General features: G+C 41.0%; 1 protein-coding gene across 7 annotated transcripts in view; it reads left to right on the top strand.

Annotated features, from left to right (window-relative positions):
- The window catches only part of LOC138760807 (retinol dehydrogenase 13-like), a 58,155-nt gene extending 37,809 nt beyond the window's left edge, over positions 1-20,346 (top strand). For 6 of the 7 annotated variants that reach the window (XM_069931935.1, XM_069931931.1, XM_069931932.1 and 3 more), the window contains 4 exons: positions 7,414-7,518; positions 16,976-17,188; positions 18,894-18,995; positions 19,859-20,346. In XM_069931935.1, the coding sequence (XP_069788036.1) occupies positions 7,414-7,518; positions 16,976-17,188; positions 18,894-18,995; positions 19,859-20,076 (638 nt within the window). In that variant the 3' untranslated portion in view covers positions 20,077-20,346. The remainder of the gene's footprint in view (positions 1-7,413; positions 7,519-16,975; positions 17,189-18,893; positions 18,996-19,858) is intronic. The other variant, XM_069931933.1, reaches the window with a different exon arrangement.
- Positions 20,347-20,864: the final 518 nt, after the last annotated feature.

Below are 20,864 nucleotides of genomic sequence, written 5' to 3' on the forward strand. Positions count from 1 at the left end.
CCAACAGTTGTTTGGAGCTTGTATGTACAGTGGGATTATCCGAAATGATTGTTTTTCTAATTTTAGTGAAAATGTTTGTCTTTTATTCATCAAATTAATTTGCAAACATGATTAAATTAGATTGAGGAAATTAGTTTGTATTGCCCTTAGGAATTTTTTAAATCATAGAATTCTTTAATACAGAAAGAAGCCTTTCGGTACATTTAATCAATGCCATTTTAATGAAAGAGCTATTTGGTAGTCACACTTTCCTGTTCTTTCCCTGTGGCATTGCAATTTTATCAGAAGAACTTCCATGTTCTATTTCTTCTGTTAATGCTTTTCTTTTGCCTTTAAATTTGTATCCCCTGACTACTTGACCTTCTGGTCGTAGAAAAATTATTCCTAATAATTTGATAGGTCTGTATTAAATCTCCCTGAACTCTACTTTAAGGAGATCAATGCTAACTTTTCTAGTCCCTTAATATAAGATAAATGAAGCTCTCACTCTCTCACTGCACCTTCTCAATGGCCTTGCTATCCTCACAAAATTGGGTGCTCCAAGATTGGACAGGTCATCATGTGAAATCTACTGATTTTTGTCAAGATTTGACATGAGGTGCTTTTGTCCTTGGATCCAAAAGAGAGCAGTTGGAAAAGGATGATTTGTTTACCAAACACCTGGAAGTAAGAACTTATTGTGGGTTCTGCGAAATTTAACAGCAGGAAATATTCTGTATCTCACTTATCTGGCTTCCGTATTCAAAACTCGGCTGTCTATTGAGCTGGAAAGCAGGTTGAATGAATGAAAAGTTTGTATAATACACAATTACAGTGTACAGATGCAATGAAGATCTTACTTGCTGTAGTTTCCCAGATACGTAAAACACACCTCAAAAATTTAAGAATGGTTCTCATGTAAGAAAAGGGAAAAAGAAGAAGAAATATAAAAGGAAGAGAAAAGAAATATTCACAGATTGAATCAATAGTAGTTAGCCCAGCTGGGGTGAAAATAGATGAAGGAGGGTTGGGAAGAGGGATGCTGATGTTCACTGATCACCACATTGAAAACAATGAAGCATATTTTCCCCTCCACTCCCGATTGCTTCCTCCAGGACTCCTTTGTCCACTAATCCATTCCCATTAATCGCCATCTTGGTATCTACACCGGTGACCACAAGAAATGCTACATTTGTGCCCACACCTCCTCCTTCACAATCATTTGGGGCCCCAAACAATCCTTCCAAGTGAAGCGATACTTGTGAATCTGCAGAGGTGCTGCATCCAGTGCTCCCGTTATGGCCTCCTCTATATCAGAAACTTGACACAGACTGGGAGATTGTTTTGTTGAGCACATTCTCTTTGGCTGCTGCAATAACAAGGACCTCCCAGTGGCCACCTCTTTTAATTCCTCTCACCATTCCCATGCCATCACATTCATCATGGCCTCGAGCTCTGCCAAACTGAAGCTACCTGCAAATTGTAGGAACAACAGCTAATATTGTGTTTGGGCACTTTCCAATCTGATGACATTTCTGTAAAACCCTCCCAGATGGGAAGCTGGAAGATAGATGGATAAGGAAAGAATCTGCTTCCCTTCCCTCTCCATTCAGATACCTAGTCTCTCTGCCCACCACTCATCTTTTTTATTTTACCCTCCCACCCATATCTACCTATGAACTCTTACTTGTAGCCTGTGCTCCTCTGCTTGACCCTTCCCACACCATTTTAATCAGGCATCTGCTCATTGCTCATACTTTGAGGGGCTCAGGCCTGAAATGTTAATTACCCTTTACTTTCTATAGATTCTGCATGATCTGTTGAGTTTATCCAGCACTTTTATGTATTGCCCTACAATCCACAGCGTATGCAGACTTTCCTGTTTAGTACTATCACTGAATTAATCGCTATCAACATCTCAAGAATCACTGCTGTCCAGAAATTTGTGGATCGGCTATATAAATGCTGTGATTAAAACAGCAGTGATTCTGCCAGTGAGTCATTACAGCCAAAAGCCATTCCACCATCTAAAAGGCACTGTTCAGAAATACCATCCATTCCCAGGATGAATGAATCTCCAATAAAACCTAGGGATCATGATACTATGCAGAACAAGGGCACTTGCTTGTTAATGCTTCCTCCATCAACATCATGGCACATCTATAATGGGTATCTATAATGGGTGCTAGATACAATATGAATAGCAGTTAATAGCCAGCATTTCCTTGAGCTCAAACACTTAGATAAACAAATGCATTAGCCATCACTGCTACCCTCAGGTTCTTCCAAGTTGCACACCATGACGTATGAATCTTGCTGAACCTCCATGATCACTTGGTCTCAATTCTACTAGGTAACACTGGGAGAGTCTTCACCAGAAGGACTGCAGCAAATAATTTTAAAAAAGGAGCAGAGTTAGACCATGCAGAGTAACATTGTAAGATCCCAACCTTCCCACCAAGTTCCTGCCAATTATTATGTTGGGTGCCTCCCTAACCTATTCAGTTTCTCTTTGGTTTGAAGTCTTACTCCTCCCTATTTTAGAGGGAGGTGCAGGACCATCCCCAAACTAGATCCCACCAGGTTCATGTAATAGGATCTGATGGTGTAGGATTCCAGGGATCATGTTGTTCATCTACCAAAGAATGAGGCTTCACTCTTATCGTGGTTTACTCTAGCTCCTGAGGTTGGCTCAAAGTGAGTCAACTATAAGCAGAAAAGAAGGGTGGGAGAACTCAGTGGATCAAGCACCATCTCTGGAATTTCAGGTCAAGACGCTGCTTCAAGACTGGAAGAGAGCCAGAATCTATTTGATTATAATGTCCTGTGTAGTTTGTATGTGCATCGTGGTCCAGAAAAATGCTGTCTTGTTGGGTTGTATATGTACAGTCAGATAATAAATTTAAACTTGATATAGAAGTGAATGGGAGAGATGAAACAAAATAGGTGGGACCAGATGAGGGGGATGGTGAGTAGATGGATCCAGGTGGGGAGGGATGTGTTAAGAGGTTAAGAGGTTGATGGGTGATAGATGGAACTGGATAGGGAGAGATGCTGTGCAGATGGAATCTAGTAGGGGAGGAGATATGAAAGGTATGCATGTCTAAATGTTTTAAAAATTTAAATAACAGTAGAAATACTGGGAGATAGGCATATGGATGATGGGCCAATGAAGGCTGGTGGGGAAGACTGATATCTAGGTAAGGGGGGAGAGATGGAAAATTTAAACAAATGGAGAAAGACTATGGATAGATTAGTGGGAGTGGAAAGGAAACACCAGAGGTTTGGATTCCCAGAAATTAGAATATTTAATGTTCTTACTATTAGGTTGTAGGCTAACCAAGTGAAATCTGAGACACTTCTTCTAATTTGCATTGGAGAAGACTGAAAATAGACATGTCAATATGCCAATGGGAATTGAAGTAATCTGCCAACAAAGGAGGAGAGGAAAGATGTAAGGAATTGGAGACTAATTCCATTGTTGAATATTGATTATATTAATTACAAAATCCTTTCCAAGGACATCACCAACTGGGTCAAGTCTGCTCTATAATAAGTGATCCAACTGGACTAAATCTGTGCTGTATCTGGCAGGATAGCCTTTGACAACCAATCTCCTATGTGCAGGGTAGGAATACAGATAACTGCCTGGTCCGCTTTGACAGAATATCACACATGTATGTGATGGAAATTGGATTCAACTCCTCTACATGGATACCTGTATTGCAGTTGAAATCAATGGTGGGAAACATATAGCTTCCCCATTTAAGTCTGGAATCAGGCAGGGCTGCCTGCTTTCTCCTGCATTGTTTGTATGATGCATAGAGCCCTTTGCTGAATCCACCAAGAAGGACATGGGCGTAAGAGGAATTATGTTGCCTGGAAGTGGAGGCACCTAGTCAAAACCTCCTTGTACTTGGATAATGTCACCATCTTCTGTTCAGATCCACATCTGGCCCAGAATCAGAATCTGGGGCCAGTATAAATTGGCTTCAGGAGCTAGAGTTAATCAGAAGAAGAGCGAGGCATTGCTCTTCGGTAACTGGTCTGATTTGTCCACCATCCTTTTCACAGTCAGATCTGACTACTTGAAGGTGCTGGGGATCTGGTTCAGAAGGACTATGGTGTGCAACAAAAATTGGCTGGAGTTGATAACCAAGATGCAGCAGAAAACAGGACTGTGGGAGTGATGCTTCCTCTCAATAACAGGGAATAATATGATCATTAGTGTGAGGTGCCTGGGTACTGCTGTACTTGGTGCGCATGTAATCCATTCCCTGCGCTTCTTCCTTTGCGGTTACCCGAGCCATCCTTCAATTCATCTAGGGATCAAGGGTCCAACCAGTCTACTGCATGGCCATGTACAAGTCACTTTACAAAGGGGGAAATGCCATATCCAATCTAGCCTTCATCCTGATGACCACCCTCATGGGTGTAGGCAGGCACTTTTATCTTCATCAGGCAGTGTGCAGAACGAAGATCCACCGACCAAGCTATCAACCTCCCCATCATCTTCCATCAGCCCATCACCCCATGCTTCTTAACTTTTGTTCCCACACCTCTGTGAATTGAGTTTACAACCCCCTTTCACCCCACCCCACACTACAGCATTAGCAAATCTTCCTGCCAGATTATTGGTTTCTCTCCAGTTCAGGTGCAACCTGCTCCACTTGTAAAGGTCACCCCTTCCCCGGAAAGGATTGCAATGATCCAAGAACTTGAAACCATTCCCCCTGCACCATCTTTTCAGCCACTAATTTGTCTACACTATCTTCTTGTTCTGACCTTCCCTCGCTCGTGGACTGGGAGTAATCTTGGGATCCTGCTCTTTAGCATCTTTCTTAACTTCCTGAACTTACTTTGCAGGACCTCATTGATACCAATATGTATCACAATCCCCCTGATGTTCACTCTCCCTTTTAAGAATATTCTGCATCTGCTCAGAGACATCCTAGATCTGAGCTCCCAGGAGGCAACACACTATCTTGGAGTTTATTTTTGCACCCGCAGGATCTCCTATCTGTTACACTGACTATTGAATTGCCTGTGACTATTGCTCTACCTGACTTCACACTTCCTTTCTAAAGCTGAGAGCTAGCCATGGTGCTATTGGTCTGACTCCTGCCTTGTCCAGATAGGTCATTCCCTTCAGCAGTATACAAAAGGGTATGCTTGTTGCTGAGGGGAATGGGAACAGGAGAACCGTGCACTTCAGATTCCCTTTCCCTCTCCTGACTGTTACCCAGCCACCTTCCTCCTGCCTCTTAGGTGTGATTGCATCCCTGTAACTCCTCTCTTTTACCCCCTCTGCCTCACGAATGATGTGGAATTCATCCAACTCTAGTTCCAATTACCTAACACAGTTTGTAAGGAGCTGCAATAGGATGCACCTCACAGATGAAGTTGTCAGGGATACTGTTGGCCTCCTTCACTATCCACATTCTGCAAGAGGAGCTGGTGAGATCTCACTTGGAGTAGTGTGAGCAGTTTTGGGCTCCTCATTTAGAAAAGTGTGCTGATGTTGGAAAGGGTTCAAAGGAGGTTCACAAGAATGATTCTGGGAATTAAAAGGTTATCATCTAAGGAGCATTTGACAGCTTGTGACTCATTGGAATTTAATAGAATGGGAATCTCATTGAAACATTTGGAATGTTGAAAGGTTTGGACAGCGTAGATGTGGAAAGGTTGTTTCCCATAGTGGGAGAGTCTAGGACAAGAGGGCACAACAGGATTAAAGGCCTTTCGCTTAGAGCAGCAATGCAGAGGAATTTCTTTAACCAGAGGGTGGTGAATCTGGAATTTGTTGCCACAGGTGATTATGCAGGCTAAGCCTTTGGGTGTATTTAAGGCAGAGATTGATCAGTTCTTGATTAGCCAGGGCCTCAAAAGTTATGGGGAAAAGGCCAGAGTGTGAGGTTGATTGGGAAAATGAATCTGTTCATGATTAAATGGTGGTGCAGACTCAATGGGCTGAATAGCCTATTTCTTCTCCTAAGTCTTATGGCATTTATGTATATGACAATAGCCTTGCATTGATATTGAACCTGGTGAAAGATGCTCTTTGGCAGTGAAGGAATGCCTTCCAAGCTGCAGTACATGGTGAGAGATGCACTGTGGGGAATTGAAGGGCAGAGTTGGGAAGCTCCTCAAGTAGCTGAAGGGTGGAGCACACCAGGGTGCTATTTTGATGGCAATGCTGCTCTAAGGAATAATGATTGGTTAACAATGCAATAAACAAAATCAAAATGTGTACACTGAATGGCAATATGAATGTGTAGAGTGTAAGACACTAAGAATATGAAAAGACTGTACACTGTTTCCCTTTGTAAAAACTTTTCTATTGTAAAAATAAAGTTTATTTTTGAGATCTGAAAAATCAGCAGCCAGGAGCTCTGTTCCAGTCAGCACAGATTCAAGCATCTGCAGTCTCGCATTACTCCAGGTAACTTGAACCTGTGGAGCAAATAGAATTATATCATCCATATTTAAGAAGATCAAGACATGTGGGAGACTGCTGATGCTGAAACCTGGAGCAAAAAACAATCTGCTGAAGAAGCAGGGATCGGCCGTGGAAAGAGGAGCCCACTCCCTTAGGTCAGTGGAGACCCTGCAGGGTCGCGACCCATCGAACGCAGGACTGCAAAGATGGCTCACAGAGCTAAACAGAGGTGCGCAATCGCGCATGTGCGATGCGCACGACAAAGAGAACACCGACGGGAGAGGGTACCAGCTGTGGAGTGGAACTCTACAGCACAAACAGCTGAGAGAGACCCGACAGCAGGGCTCCCAGCTGGAAGATAAAGAAAATAATGGGAACGGGAGGGGTGAGAATGAAAAAAAGGAAACCAGAGACACCACAGATAACCAGCCCAGAAGAAGAGGACCAACATCAAGACCCCATTAAAAAAAAATACCCAAAAAACTGTAGGTTCTTGGGAGTCACTATCTCGGAAGATCTTTCCTGGAACCAACACACCAATGGCATCATGAAGAAAGCCTCTACTTCCTCAGGAGTTTGCGGAGGAGCTAGTGGAGTTGTTCAAGTGAACCAGTACAGACTTGAAGGGCCGACATGGCCTGTTTCCGTGCTGTAAACAGTTATATGGTTATATGAAGGAGCTCAATGGGTCAAGCAGCATTGGTGGGAGAAAAAGAATTGTTAAAATTTTGGGTCAGAACCCTTCATCATGAAGTGGCTGATTGAATGTATGTAATAAAATTATTATACAAAAATGTTTCAGTCAAGTAGCTTGCTGATTGACAGAACTTGCAAGGACTGAGGGGAAAATGCTCATCTTGATGTTTATCTGGAAGCCCATTTTAAAGGCACAGTGTGCATTTCAGGAGTTTCAATAGAAGTTGGTGCACAGGACATCTGTTGTAAGTTTGCATGAACTTTCAAAGTCCTAAATAGTTTTTCTTTTGTTTATTTAGAGGAAAATAATATAAATGTTCTAATTAATAATGCTGGTATTATGAGATGCCCTCATTGGCAAACAGAGGATGGATTTGAAATGCAGTTTGGTGTAAATCATCTTGGTAAGTCTGCATTTTATTTACTTCTCATCTTTGTACTGATGGACGTTTTCAGATTATTCCATATGAGAATGGGGGGGGGGGGTTAAAAAAGTAAATCTGCATGATGGAATTAAGTAGGTCATGCATTTTGCACCCTTTAAATTTTCAATTTGCTTTGGTTTAGATTTGGTCCTTTTTAAAATGCTTTTATTTTCTTCCATTTCCTGTTTTGATGCCCCTGCAATGATCCCCAGCTCTCAACTTTCAGTTGCTGCTCTTTGAAGAACTTCAGAAAATATGCAAGAATTAGATTGCTTATTTTCATTTTCCCCTCTCCTGGCTAAAGCCCAGCAAATATCAAAAGCACACTGTGGGAAGCTGTTGGCACTTCCTTATAGCTGACAAGAATTTTATTTCTCTAATGGTGGAAATGACAGAATTTCATATCAAAATTAGATCTGATGCAAAAGGATTTGGCTAATTTGGTCATGAACTAAATCTGTTATCTGAGAATGTTTCAACTGTTGATGAACTCAATATAATAGTGTGGATCTTGTGATCAGCAGTGAAAGGATGGCATTATCATTGATTTATAACAACCTATCTACAAAGCTATTGTGGGCTCAGAGCATAGATTTGGTCCAAGCAATAGGTTCCAGTTGAAAGCAATGTCAGATGACATCCTGCATGATAAGTGAAAATACATTGGGTGAATGAATTGGTTTGTCCATTTTGTGAACAGGAGGTTTGTGGGCACAGATATCAGTGTATAGCTGTGCTGGTGCAGCTTGGCCTATGATACACCTTGTTTTGAAGCACAAATCTTCAGCATCCCAAGACTTCATCTGGGATGTTGTCTCGTCCCATGCCCTTTGCTGCATCCATTGCTCCCAGCTGATTCATTGTATAATTTGGAATGAATCAAATCAGTTGAAGGTAGGCTTCTGAGATGATGGGGATTGCAGGAGGAAGTGGAGTTAATTCCAGGTGAACCTCTAGCTGAAGCTGAATGGGAATGGGAATGTTTCTTCCTTGCCTAGAGCAACTACTGGCCTCATCAGCATTGATGGGAATGTTCTTGCCACATTCTCCACTGATGAGCTGTGTGATTGTCCACCACTATTCACAAGATGATAATGAATTTATTGTCATATGCATTGTACAATGAACATGTGCAGCTATAGCTTAACAGGTATTTTGTTTAAAAATATACCAAAAAACTACAATAGTACGTTTAATTAAATTAAAAAGAGGCAATAAGTACAAAAATAGATAGATAATAAGGCTGATAATAGATGGATGTCAGACTTTGATGTGAGTTGACAGCTGCAAAATTAATTAGCTGTGCCTATTCCACTCTATTTACATTATTTATCTTACTTTGGTGTCTCAGTTTTTAAGTAAATCTGGTGATGCTGCTGGCTTGAATGAGATACTTCTCTGGTTCCTTTTGACTGATAATGAGAAAGTGAAGATTGTGGCAACCCATAAGGTTCCACATTGTGGAATCACACTGTCCTTGCAAGGGAGGCTTTGCTCTTAGGGTTTTAGAAGAATGAGAAAAGATCTTATTGAAACACATAAGTTACCGAGGGTGCATGACAGGATAGATATTGAAATGTTTTCACGAGTGGGAGAATCTCAAATGAGGAGATGTTGTTTCAAGCTGGGGGCATGGAAGCTGAGTTGCTTCTCACAAAGGGTTGTAAATCTCTGGAATCTCTACCCTGGAGTATTATGGTGGCTAGCTCATTAGAAATATTTAAAGTGCAAGTAGATGCTTTTTGATCAGAGATAGAGGGCTGAGGATATCTAGTAGAGAAGAGTTGAGGTCTGGGTAAATTAGCCAGGATCATATTGAATGATGAGGCAGGCTCAAAAAGCTAGATGGCTTCCCCTGCTTCTGTTTACTTGATTGATTTTCTTAATTCTGCTGCTAATGGTTTGCAACACCTCATGAATGCCCACTTTGGAGCTGTTGGAACTATCCAGTCTACCACATTTAGAATGATTTGTGAGCCAAACAATGAGATAGAGATTGTCCACAAATGTTATTTCCATTTAGCTGTGATCAGTTCTACCAGTGCTGTCATCTGTAGATGATTGAGCACATGGTCAAGTAGGTTTATCCTCATGAAGCCTCAGACCCAATCTGGCAGCTATGTCCTCAAGGATTTGGCCAGTGTAGTTTTGGTGAAGTCTGCTTTTTGATCACAGTCACTTTTTTTTTGGATGTAACCTCCTTTACTGGCGTCAGTGCTGTGCAATTGCTCAGCAAAAGGAAGTGTAAGGCGCTCCTTCTGTCTGATAGCCTACAGGTTACCTTTGTCTAGCCTCCCAGTCAGGATCACTTGAAGCCATGGATTTCAGATTATGGATTGTTCTACAAATTAGAATTTATGGCTATGAAATTAAACATACTGGGCAGATTAATTTACTGATCAATGGCCAGGGTTACCTATCCAGTGTGGACATTGCAACTGAAGAAGGCTACGGAAAACCAATTCAGTATTTTTCCCTTGTATAATCTTGAACTCAACATCGACTCCAGTCTCAGCTCAAAGATGGAGCCTTCACTGAAGGAGAACAGGGGAGGCAACAACTACAATTCAGAGATTGTGACGGATAGAGAGACATGATCGCCCATGCCAAACACCAAGACACCTGAATGAGTGATCCTCCTTTGCTGACTAAAGCAAACAGGCATGAAGGTTAGTAATATTGCTTAAATTCACCTGAGGCATGGGTGTTAACTGAAATAACTGGCATGATTTCTGTTAATATTCTTCATCTTTATTCTACCAGATACCAATTCAAAAGATGGAATGTGTGGTTTTGCTGTCATATTTTGAGCTTGGGCTCACCATATTAGCAATGCATGAAGGTGGCAGCTAAATCCAGCCCTCCACTCACCCCAACAATCTGTAATTTAAGTCCGAAGATCCAGATCAGTACAGCAAGAGCAGGTATGACCTGCGAAAAGCTCTCTCCCAGGCGAAGTGGAGATTCCGGATGAAAATAGAAACAACAAAGGACACCCGACAGCTGTGGCAGGGCCTAAATGCCATAACTTGTTACAAAACCAAATCCAGTCAAGTAGCAGATGGCAAAGCTTCTCTCCCAGAGGAACTCAATGCCTTCTATGCTGGATTTGACAACAGTAACAGCGAAGAGCCACCCCCTCTGTACCCCCATGTCCCTGACGATCCCATCCTGTCCATATCTGAGGATGAGATGCGTGAATCTGTGGAAAGCATCCAGCCAGGATGGAGTACCTGGCCGAGTATTAAAAGATCAGTGTTGATCAACTTACCAAAGTATTCATGGATATCTTCAATATCTCACTCCAGGAAGGTGTGGTACCCACTTATTTCAAACAGGCATCAATTATATTGGTGCCCAAGAAGAGTGTAGTAACCTGCCTGAATGACTATCGATCAGTAGCACTTACATCAACAGTGATGAAGTGTTTTGAAAAGGCTGGTGATGAAGCAGATCAGCTCCTGACTGAGCAGTGACGTGGATCCATTCCAGTTTGCCTATCATAGAAATAGGTCTATGGCAGATGCCATCTCACTGGCTTTACACAAAGCCCTGGAACACCTACACAGCAAAGATGCATACATCAGAATGCTCTTTATCGACTACATTTCGGCATTTAACACCATAATCCCCTCAAAACTGATCAGCAAACTCCAAGACCTATGTAATTGGATCATGGATTTCCTCGCCTTTAGACCACAAACAGTGAAGATTGGTAAGAACGTCTCCTCCACAATCTCTATCATTACCGGAGCACCACAGAGCTGCATTCTTAGCCCCCTGCTCTACTCACTTTACATCTACAAATGAGTAGCTCGGTCAGACAATAACATCATCTACAAATTTGCCAATGATACCACAGTAATGGGTTGTATAATGGAAGAGTATGAGTCAGCAAACAGGATGGAGATTGAAAACTTGACTGAATGGTGCACCAACAACAATTTTGCACTCAATGTCACCAAAACTAAGCTAATTGTTAACTTCAGGAAAGGAAAGCCAGAAGTATATAATCCAGTGATCATTGGGGGATCAGAGGTGGAAAAGGTGGAAGAAAGCACGTCAGCATCTCTACTTAGGAGTTTGCGGAGATTTGGTATGACACCAGAAATCCTGGAAAATTTCTACAGAGGTGTGACGGAAAGTTCTCGCATAGGAACACCAATACCCTGAAAGTAATGCCTTCCAAAAGGTAGTGGACACAGTCCAGGGCATCACAGGCAAAATCATCCCCACTCTTGAGTACACCTACAGGGAGCGCTGCCGTTGGAGGGCAGCAGCAACCATCAAAGACCCACACCACCCAGCACACGCTCTGTTCTCGCTACTGCCATCAGGAAAGAGGTATAGGTGCCACAAGATTCGCACCGCCAGGTTCAGGAACAGCTGCTATCCCTCCACCATCAGACTCCTCAATGACAAACTCAATTAGAGACTCATTTAAGGACTCTTGTGCAATTTGTTGATTTTCTTATGTTCTCTCTGGATTGTACGGTCAGTTTGTTTACATTCATTATATATTTATAGTTCTTTTATTTGTTTACATGTTTATTCTGTGGACAATTTATTTTTTGCACTACCAATTAGTGGTAATTCTGTTGTGCCCACAGAAAAAGGAATTTCTGGGTTGTATGTGATGTCATGTATGTACTTTGACAATAAGTCTGAAATCTGAATCTGAACAAAGCGCATTTCAAAAAAGATTGCCTTCAACATGATTGTTCCAACTAAATTCATCCCCAAACTTCATGACCTTGGCCTCAGGACATCCACCCTCTTCAATTGAAACCACCACAGGTCATAATCAGTGAGGATTGGTGCAGCACCTCTCCATGATCATCAGTCACACCTTGTAAGTCTACATGCTCGGTCTCCTACTATACTCCCAGTGTGGCCAAACACTGTTCCAATTCCATGTCTAAATTCGCAGATGATCCACCATGCTCGCAGAAGACCCACCGTGCAGACAGGATCTCCAGCAACAACCACTGCCACTGCTTGGTGCCAGTGCAACAACCTTTGAATATTAGAAAGGCAAAGGAAAAGGCTATGGACTTCTGGAATTCACTCACCTGTCCACATTGACAGTGCTGAAGTGGAGATTGTAGATAGCTTTAAGTTCCTGGGAGTTGACCTCTTTAATGACTTGTCCTGGTCCACCCACAAAGACACGATGGCCAAGAAAGCGCAACAGAGCTTACTCAGAAGCCTGTGGAAATGTCATAAATTGTCCCTGCTCAAAACAATCTTCGATATATTTTCCCACTTTGGGACCAGGTTTCTAGAATTTTATTATCATTTATTAACAGAATTAATTTATTTTGAGCTATGGGTGTTTGAGTGAGAGACCTTCCCTAGTACCAATTTGACCATTGAGTTGATTCCAAATTGTAATAATGTTTTAGTAGGGGGGCTTCCTTAGGACCAAATAGTAATTTGGCATTCCATTTATATATCAAATTTTGTGCTATCTTACCAACCTTATGTAGTTCCAATTTTACCCAAGATGGCTTGTTTCCTCCGTCAAAGAGGGAGATGACAAATTTCATTTGGGTTGCCCAATAATATTTTTTAAAGTCTGCAAGCTTTAATCCTCCCAGTTCATAATTCAAGGTTAATTTATTGATAGAGACTATGGGAAACTTACCCTTCCACTGAAACTTCCCAATATATTTATTTAAATTCTGAAGGAATCGTTGTGGTACAGGTAGGTTTTGGAAAAGATATTGTAATTTAGACAATGTATTCATTTTTTATACAATTGACTCTTCCAATCAAAGTAATTGAAAGAGTTATCCATTTACTTAAATCATCCTTAATTTTCTGAAACAAGGTAAGATAATTCAACATGTATAAATTCTGTAAGTTATTATCTATCTTAATACCTAAATATTTTATCCCATTAAGTAGCCATTTAAATTGAGAGTCTCTTTTAACATGATCATAATTCCCATCCATAAGTGACATAACTTCATTTTTATCCCAATTAACTTTATAGCCCAAGAAAGTCCTGAAAAATTCCAATTTAGACTGCAATTTTTGTAATGAAGTTCATATCAGGAATAAATTTGGAGTTTTAAATACATCTTTTTCCTGCTGTCTTCAGTTAAGATCTTATTTAAGGGATAAATTAGGTCTAGCACTGGCCTTACCACAATGTACTGAAATAGAGACTCTGGTACAAAAGGGGATCACAAAGAAATTTATCTCAAAAATGTATTTCTTCAAGTGGAAGCCCCGAAACAAGGGCTAGATAAGTCAAGAGAGAGATGGGACCATTTTGCTGGTCTGACCTATGTTGGGACAGAATGTGCAAACAATTAATGTAAGGTATAGGCTGGTGTAATATAATTTTTTACATCAGCTGTACCTCACTCTGCAAAAATTAAATAAATTGGAATCTGAATTATTCACTTTGTTTTTGTTGCAGTCAAGTCTTGGTCATGCTCTTCTGGGAGGATTTGTGGAATCTCCTGGAATAAATTACCAGAATTAAATACTCTCAGGTGCCAGAATTGTTTTTATTGGGGAAATTAGCAGATATAAGACCTAAAATTAGGCTGTTGAAATATCATTTGGAATGTGTTAAAGTTGCTTTAGTGGTTGCCAGGAAATGGTTAGCCATTACTTGGAAATCTGATTCCCATCAGAGTTTGACCTGCTGGAAGTCAGAAATGCATATTTGTGTTCTCCTGGAGAAGACTACTTACAACTTCAAAAATGGTTGCAACATTTTTTTTTAAGAATATGGAACCAATATTTAAGATTTACGGGGGTTAACCTTTGATGATCCCCACCCTGGCCCACATTCTTTCCCCCCCACCATCAGGAAGAAGGTTCACAATTATGAAAGTACACCACACCAGATTCGTACTATTTCTTTCCCACTGTTATTAGATTCCTGAATGAACCTGATAAATAAAATTGTTTTCTTTGCTCTGTAGCAACTGATCTATCTCTGTTACTCTGCATTTCTGAAGTGTACTTTACTTGATACGTTATGTCTGGAATGTCCAGCTGGACTGTTTGTAAAACAAACATTCACATTGCACCCCAATATGTGACAATAAACTAAAACTGATCAGAAATGCTGTGTAGCATTTATAGCTGTGTTTATTCCTCTTCTACAATCTAAATGTAAAGGTTCCATTATTGTCCCGTAATACAACACTTAGAATGTAACATACATGAAATTTTTTGACTTTTGTCTATGTAAGGCCATCAGAGAGTCACCACTTTGTCCAGTGCCCCTAACAGAAACCTACAAAACCTGGTGTTCATATGTGGTCTCCCTTCCAAGTACTGACCAGGCCTGTACCTATTCCGACAATAGCCCCTTTCACACTGGCACCTTGCCCCAGGAATTGATGGCCAATTTACTGGTTAAGGGTCCAGTGTGAAAGCATGCTGGTGTCCAATCAGGCAAAATCACACTGGGGATTGACGGCCTCGACCCCTAATCGCATTCCTGCTGTCAGCTGATGCCAGCAGTCCAATTAACCCAGTATGAAAAGGGCAAGTTATACCTGGGACAAAAATGTTGATGATAGACTCTCCTATCCCTAGGGATGACTTGTGGTCAATGTGAAAGCAGGGAGTGTCCTGGTTAAATGTGGCCCAGTGTGAACAGCAAAAATGGCTTCTTTAACCAGTACACTGTATGGCCAATTTACTGGGATGCCAGTGTGAAAATCTCATGCATATTCAGACAATTAAGTTTCTGCTTCAGGCTATTAGGCTTCTGCAGTTGTGCTGGTTCAACATTTGAATCCACAGTGTTGTTCTGCCTAGATATCATCGATCAGGCAGCTTTCTGGACCATCTACTGTATATTTTTGTGCATGTCGAGTCATAAAACCCTCAAAAAATGGGGGTCGACATATGCCAGATATACTTTTGGGTCCTTAAATTCAGATCATAAACTGTTTGATGCCGATTCAGTGTAAAGTACACGATCCTTTATCCGGACATCCAAAATCCGGCAAGTGGGGACCGGTGGTCAGGGGAGGCGGCCGAGGGGCCGCAGTCGGATGAGACTGCCGGGCGGCTGAGGGACCGCAGTCAGAGGAGGCTGCCGGGCGGCCGAGGGACAGCAGTTGGAGGAGACTACCGGGTGGCTGAGGGACTGCAGTTGGAGGAGACTGCTGGGGGGCCAAGGGACCGCCAGTCGGGGGAGACTGCCGGGTGGCCGAGGGACCACCAGTCGGGGGAAGACAGCCGGGATAGACTGCCGGGCAGCCGAGGAACACAGTTAGGGGAGACTGCTGGGCGGCCGAGGGTCTGGTGGTCGGGGGAGACGGCCGAGGGACCGCGGCTGGGGGAGACGGCCAGGCGACTGGAAAGGGGTGGGGATGGATATGGCAGCACAATTCGGGTTGGCTTTCCGAAATCCGGAAAAAACTGAAATTCGGAACACACGGGCCCCCAAGGGTTCTGGATAAAGGATCGTGTACCTGTACAAGTCAACCCTAGAAGCACCAATTCAGTGTATTAGTCAACCCTGGAAGCACCTCCCTATCGCCAGCACCGCTGTTCCTTGACACCTCCCCACCGCTAGGTATCCCTATAACCCACCCAGTCATTCTACAATTATAGAACCTGAAGTCCCCGCTCCTACCCAGGAGTCTAAGGTCACCACTCCTGCCGGGAGAATGAGGTCACTGCTCCTGCCATGCAAGTCTGAGGCTCCTGCCAGGTGAACAATGTTGCCACTTATGCCTGATAGGCCAGTCTTCCCACTCCTGTCCAGTAGGCTGAGCTTTTTTTTTAAACTTTTTTTTAACTTGCTTAATTTACAGCTTTGTTACAAACAATTTTGGGTTGATGCTGGAAGGTCCAGACAGCCTGAAAATGGGGGTTGACTTGTACACTGGATAAACCATAAAACCATTAAAATGAAGCTAAAAAGGGAGGGTTATTCTATCTGTTGGTCGACTTGTACACTGAAATATACCATAATTTAATGTGGTGTGTTTAATTAGAAAATAATGTGGGACTTTCCATAGCTCAAGCCTCAATCCCAGTTACTTATCTGCATACTTATTGTGTGGAGTTCTGTTACACTCTTGCTGGTGATGCTTTCTTTTATTGAGAGCTGTGAGATAGTTATCAACCAGCATGTGTGTGGATCCTAGCAACAGGGGGAATGAACACAGAAAACTGAATTGGAAAAACTGCATAGGGTATTTTGTTCATTGAAGGCAACAAATGAAATACCATCTGAATGTTATTAGTTTCTGAATTAAATGAACTCCTTGTTCCATGATTTTGATATTTTCAAAATCAAATCTTTTGTATAACAAACCACCAAATATAAAGTGGATCAGATACTGAAATTTCAGGAATTTTTCAACAGAGAAATAGCAATGAAGTCTGTAAACAGATTAATGTTCTTCATTTATCAAATTGTTATTCATCACCTTTCTTTATTTTGCAGGCCATTTTCTGTTGACAAATCTACTGCTGGAGAAGTTAAAGAACTCTGGAAACAGTCGCATCATAAATGTATCATCACTGGCTCACATTGCGGGGGAAATTGATTTTGATGATCTCAACTGGGAGAAGAGAAAATATAACACAAAGGCAGCATACTGTCAAAGTAAACTTGCCAATGTACTGTTTACAAAGGAGCTTGCTAAACGGCTTGAAGGTAAGTTGGGTCAAGTTGTTATTTGTAAGCCTTGTGCTGCCATGTAATACACTGCTTTTTGAGTGGCTCATTTAATTCACATTCTTGTCATTCTAAGTATAATGTGTTGGAGAAACAAGTGTTGCTATTTATTTTGGATTTATGAATTTAAAATTATTTATTTTCTCTAATCCTTAAATACATAAAAGAAGTAAATATTCAATTTTATTTTTCTCAAGACAAGGATAAAACATCATTTTAAAGTGAGCACATTTGATTAGTAAATTAGATTAGTCAGGATTTTAGCTGTAGGCTGAGAGATTTAAATGCATGCTGAGACAGTGACTACCACTATTCTGTGAAAGGCATAATTAGACGACTTCTTACCTGTCATGAAAAGTTTTAGCCAATCAATGACTATACAAGGGTGGGCAAATGTGCTTTACATAAGAGCTGCATAAAATAATTTCAGATATTTGAGAGCTGCAAAACATGAAAATAGGATCCTGAAGCAGTTCATTGAAAATCACAGACTGAACTAATGGCCTTTAATTCCTGACCGAGTGACATGAATAGAGTGCAGCAAACTTGTGTACACTAAGGTTCAGGAAAATTTGCTGAGGTTTGCACTGAAATTTAGTGCTGTCATTGCAAAGATCCAACATGGAAGGCACACAGTAAATGGAATCTGTGTTTAAATACCCATAAACTATATGCTCAATTGTTGTTTTTAAGTGATAACTGATAACTTGTTAAGTAACAGGAAAAACATTCTTGTGAAGAAATTGATGACTAGAATATTCTGCATTATTTGAAGTTTTTGTGGATAAAATATATTTTGAAATGTAGAACAAAACCCTCATGGATAGCTGCTATGAAAGGACAGACCACCTCCTCCCCAGCAGGTACTGTATATCTAACGTGACACCTGAACTATCTTCCACCTAAAAGACCATGCTTGAAAACAATATTGCTCCCAGTTCATGAGAAGTTGAAGTTCATGAGAAGTTGAAGTTGAGGAATAATCTGTGATGGATTCAAAATCACACTGAATGATGAATCTGGTTGAGCAAATTTAGTAGCATGTTAAACCTGTTGTTAGGACTTTTCTAGAAGCACCTCATTTATATATATATTTTTAAAAATATTTTGGTCAACACAAAATACCTCCCAAAAAAACTCTATTTTGAGCTGTCATGACAAGAAATGACCAAGTGGACAATGACCAAGTGGACAAAGCTTCCAGGCAGTGGGGAAGTTCAATATCTTCTCTAACTCCTCAGGATCTCTGGCCCTTCAATGGTTAAAGCGAAGGAGCATTAGAAATAGTTTTGAGAATTTGGAGTGTATGCATGAAGAGCACACAGAAGCCTCGTATAAATGGCAGAAGCAACACAGCACCCCACATGTTATCCACCTGCTTGCTGCATAAGGCACCTCTGGCCCCATCTGTGAAAGGGTCTATGGCTCCCACATTTGTCAAATCAGCCACCTTTTAACCCAGAGAATTGGCATGGAATCAAGACATCCTCAGCCCTGTGTTACTGCCCGAGAAGAGGATGTGTGACTCATGAGCTTCAATGCAACTATAAAGCTTTTCGACCAGAACTCCCGTTATCCCAGTTAGTCACTGAATTACTTAATGAGTCATTAAGGTGGATACATCATTTCGTTTTTGATACACTAAACAGTTTCATCCATGAGCTTTTGTTTTATTTAAATCAAGGAACTGGGATAACAGTCAATGCTGTGCACCCAGGTGTAACTAATACAGAGCTTGGCAGACATACAGGAATGCACAAATCAACTTTCTCTTCCACAGTATTGGGTAAGTGAGGCTGATTGTTCTTATTCCACCTTATAAATAGCAAAAGATTTTCCTGATTTTAAAGTTTGTAAAATGGGTTAAGTTTTTGACTAATGCACAGCTTACTCCAACATTCATGTGTGAGATATTCCACAACCTCTTGGAAGAGTATTCCTATCAGTTTTATTAGAAGGCTCTGCAGAATAGAATGTAGTGGCAGGCAGGGAAGAGACTGCAATCGGGAGGGTGGTTTCCCCCAGGTTGAGCATTGCAAAGACTGTGATCTCACAGATACTGCTCCACCACCTGGGGATGTTAAATAGAAAAGCAATGTGAAGTCACTGCGCTGTAGGCATGTTTTTGTAAATAAAATCTCATCTCATCTAATTGAGCAGCAGGGGATTCATGGCCTGAGAGGTCCTTCTACCAAGCTGTTGCATTAAACAAAACTTTAAATGTAAATTACTTGAAATTCATTCTCCCTTTAAATAATCTTTCCATTGAAAAGAAGAGAGGTGGTGAACATCCACCAGGCAGGGTCAATGGCAGATCCCCAGTGTAACTGCTGGTGGATTCTAGGAAATTGGCATTCTGTTGCTGCTCCAACCTTGAAACATAATTGGGAAGTCATCAGTGTGCAAGTCTGAGGAAATTTGGGATTTTTACATTTGTGTACTGACAGATAATGAGAGAAATGCAGTCTCTTCTATGTGGGGCGAGTGACATCTCTGTAGAAAGTCTCGCCTTGTGGCTTCTTGAAGCCTAGTTGATGTTTTCTGAGATCCCCCACCAGTATCTCATGCAGAGAAATTTTTGACCATCCACTCGAGCTGAAATTGTAAAGAAAATAAGTGGACTTTTCAATAATTTCTGTTCTCTTTCAGGGCCCTTATTTTTTCTTCTCATAAAATCCCCAAAGATTGGAGCACAACCTTCCATATATCTAAGTGTGGCAGAAGAATTGGAGGGAATATCTGGAAAATACTTTGATGCCATGAAACAAAAGGATCCTAGCCCACAAGCCATGGATGATGAGAAAGCCAGGCATTTGTGGGAAATAAGTGCCAAATTAGTGAGGCTGGAAAGCAATAAAGCCACATAATTATGAATGTGAACTGTCAAATACCATTGGTAACAAGAAAGAAGATGAGTGCATAATCACCCATTGAAAAGTAATATAGGCAATCCCCAGGTTAAGGTTTCCATTCCTAAGAATTGTTAATTTTATCATAAATCAGATATGTCAGTTTTCTAATAGCTACCGATGTATACGCTTCCTGTAATTTATTTCATGGATGTTCACCCCAACTCTACCAATTAAATAAATGGAGTATACGCTGCATTCTGTTGTTAATAAAGAACAAGAAATATACTGTTGTGAAAAAATTATTGGAGAGCTTGCTGAATTTCAAATTAGACATTTTATATTAAAAAAAAACATAAATCACACGTATTCTTTAAAAAAAGCTCCCCTTGCTCAAAAAAACCCAAAAATCAACTACAAGAAAAAACCCTACTACAAGAAAAACCCCAAAAAACTCTTCCAAAACTACACCAATGTAGTAACTCTCCACTTAACTGGGTGTGGTACAAAAACCCACTAGTGGCAGATGACTATCGAAAACTTCAGTCATACACCCTCCCCAGTCCAATCTCTCAACAAATATATATATATATCTCAATCATATCATATCCCCACTTATTTCAATCCCAAATCTTGTTCCATATCCTCAATTTCAATCAGACTTTTTGACATATCTCCTCTCTTTCCATTCCCATTTCCATTCTTCTTATCAGACATTTTCCTCTTAGGTGACAATTGCCGATCAACTCCTCACATATCTGACAAAGAATTAGCAAAAATTAATGCATCATGATCATTCTCAAAAA

The sequence above is a fragment of the Narcine bancroftii genome, chromosome 4 (genome assembly GCF_036971445.1).
Source record: "Narcine bancroftii isolate sNarBan1 chromosome 4, sNarBan1.hap1, whole genome shotgun sequence".
Classification (NCBI taxonomy): Eukaryota; Metazoa; Chordata; class Chondrichthyes; order Torpediniformes; family Narcinidae; genus Narcine; species Narcine bancroftii.